Source organism: Acanthamoeba castellanii (genome assembly GCF_000313135.1).
Source record: "Acanthamoeba castellanii str. Neff unplaced genomic scaffold scf7180000084259, whole genome shotgun sequence".
NCBI classification, from domain to species: Eukaryota; Discosea; order Longamoebia; family Acanthamoebidae; genus Acanthamoeba; species Acanthamoeba castellanii.
The window spans coordinates 4,776-6,163 of record NW_004457725.1 but is presented as its reverse complement, the minus strand read 5'-3'; the positions used below and the strand labels follow the sequence as shown (position 1 = coordinate 6,163).

The following is a 1,388-nucleotide window of genomic DNA, read 5'->3' as shown; positions in this document are numbered from 1 at the left end:
CCGTTCGCCGGGTCCGAGTTCTTTGAAAAGAACGGCCTCCCGTACTGTGAGGAGCATTTCAAGCAGCTCTTCGGCCGGCCCTGCAGCAAGTGCGATCTCGTACGTGCTCTCTCTCTCTCTCTCTCTCACGGTTGTGTCCCTTCGACCGCCGCACGCGTGCGCACGTTGGCTCACCGTGTGTGCCTGGTGAACCCATAGCCTGTGACCCAGAACGGCGTGGAGGCGCTGGGCAAGACGTGGCATAGGGAACACTTCTTGTGCCAGGCCTGCGACATACTCCTGGACCCCATGGGGCGGATCTGCGCCAGCGAAGGGTACGGCTCGAGTTCTCACTCGAGGAGTGCACATCCATGCTGCCCTGATGGTGGGATGGGTCATCATAATCTCTCTCTTTCTCTTTCTCTCTCTCTTTTCTTCTTCTTCTTCTTCTTCTTTCCTTGCACAGGAAGCCGCTGTGCAAGAAGTGTTACCTGAAGCTGCCGAGCAAAATGCGTGCACAGATCGAGAAACAGAAGATGCTGGAGGCCAAGATGGCGCTGCGGCTGAAGAAGGAGCAGCAAAAGGAGCGCAAGCGGGAGCAGCTCGAGGCCAAGAAGGCCGCCAAGGCCGCCGGCAAGGCCAAGCCATAGCAACCTCCACTACAACAAGAGGACGCTCTCTCCAAGGTTGGTGGAGTACCACCTGCTCCCAGCAACATTTTTCACATTTTATATTACCTTATCCACACTGCACTTGCAGAAGGAGTTGTTGTTGTTGTTGGAGGAGGAGAAGGAAAGGACATTCGTCGTCTTGTCGTCTTTCCTTTCCTGAAAGGCTTGAGGAGTGCAGAAGATGAGGCCGAGAAGAGAAGCTGGCGGAAGGAAGTCCATGAGGGCCTGGCAGTGGCTGTTGCTAACGACGGGCCTTTTCTTCATCGTTTGGTATTTCACCTGGCCCTCGGCTGGCGTAGAGACCAAGGTGGCCACAACCCACGACTCGCGAGAGGAACACAGCTCTCAAGACGCACCTTCCCTTCAGCAGCCCTCGTCTCTCTCACCAGCTGGCGAGATCCCGGTCGTGAGCATCACCTTCGGCGAGTGCAAGGGCGGTACGGGTTCAACGCACCTCTTCGCTTCTCTTCTCCTGCTCCTGCTCCTGCTCCTTTCCATGGCCTTGTCCACCTCACCCACGGGGGGGGGAGGGCGACCAGACTACCTGTCCGTCGCGCTGAAAGAGCTGACCAAGCGCAACGGCAACGTGGTGGTCCTGGGCGACAGCGAGTCCTGCGCGCTGCTGGCCCGCCAGACCGGAACCAAGTTCATCTCTCGCAAGCCCTACTCCAAAGAAGGCGATGCCTTCCGGGAGGTGCTCGCCAACACCACTGCCGTGATCGTCTTCAAGGCCTCGTT

The 1,388-nt window shown here is 58.0% G+C and overlaps 2 protein-coding genes across 2 annotated transcripts in view; both read left to right on the top strand.

Moving 5' to 3' along the window:
* ACA1_319640 (LIM domain containing protein) overlaps positions 1-629 on the top strand; it is a gene marked incomplete at both ends in the record, with an annotated part of 1,872 nt that extends 1,243 nt beyond the window's left edge. Inside the window, 3 exons of the mRNA XM_004358165.1 lie at positions 31-99; positions 199-314; positions 446-629. Of these exons, the coding sequence (XP_004358222.1) occupies positions 31-99; positions 199-314; positions 446-629 (369 nt within the window). The remainder of the gene's footprint in view (positions 1-30; positions 100-198; positions 315-445) is intronic.
* Positions 630-867: 238 nt separating this feature from the next.
* Positions 868-1,388, top strand: part of ACA1_319530 (uncharacterized protein) — a gene marked incomplete at both ends in the record, with an annotated part of 1,684 nt that continues 1,163 nt past the window's right edge. The window contains 2 exons of the mRNA XM_004358164.1: positions 868-1,087; positions 1,190-1,385. Of these exons, the coding sequence (XP_004358221.1) occupies positions 868-1,087; positions 1,190-1,385 (416 nt within the window). The remainder of the gene's footprint in view (positions 1,088-1,189; positions 1,386-1,388) is intronic.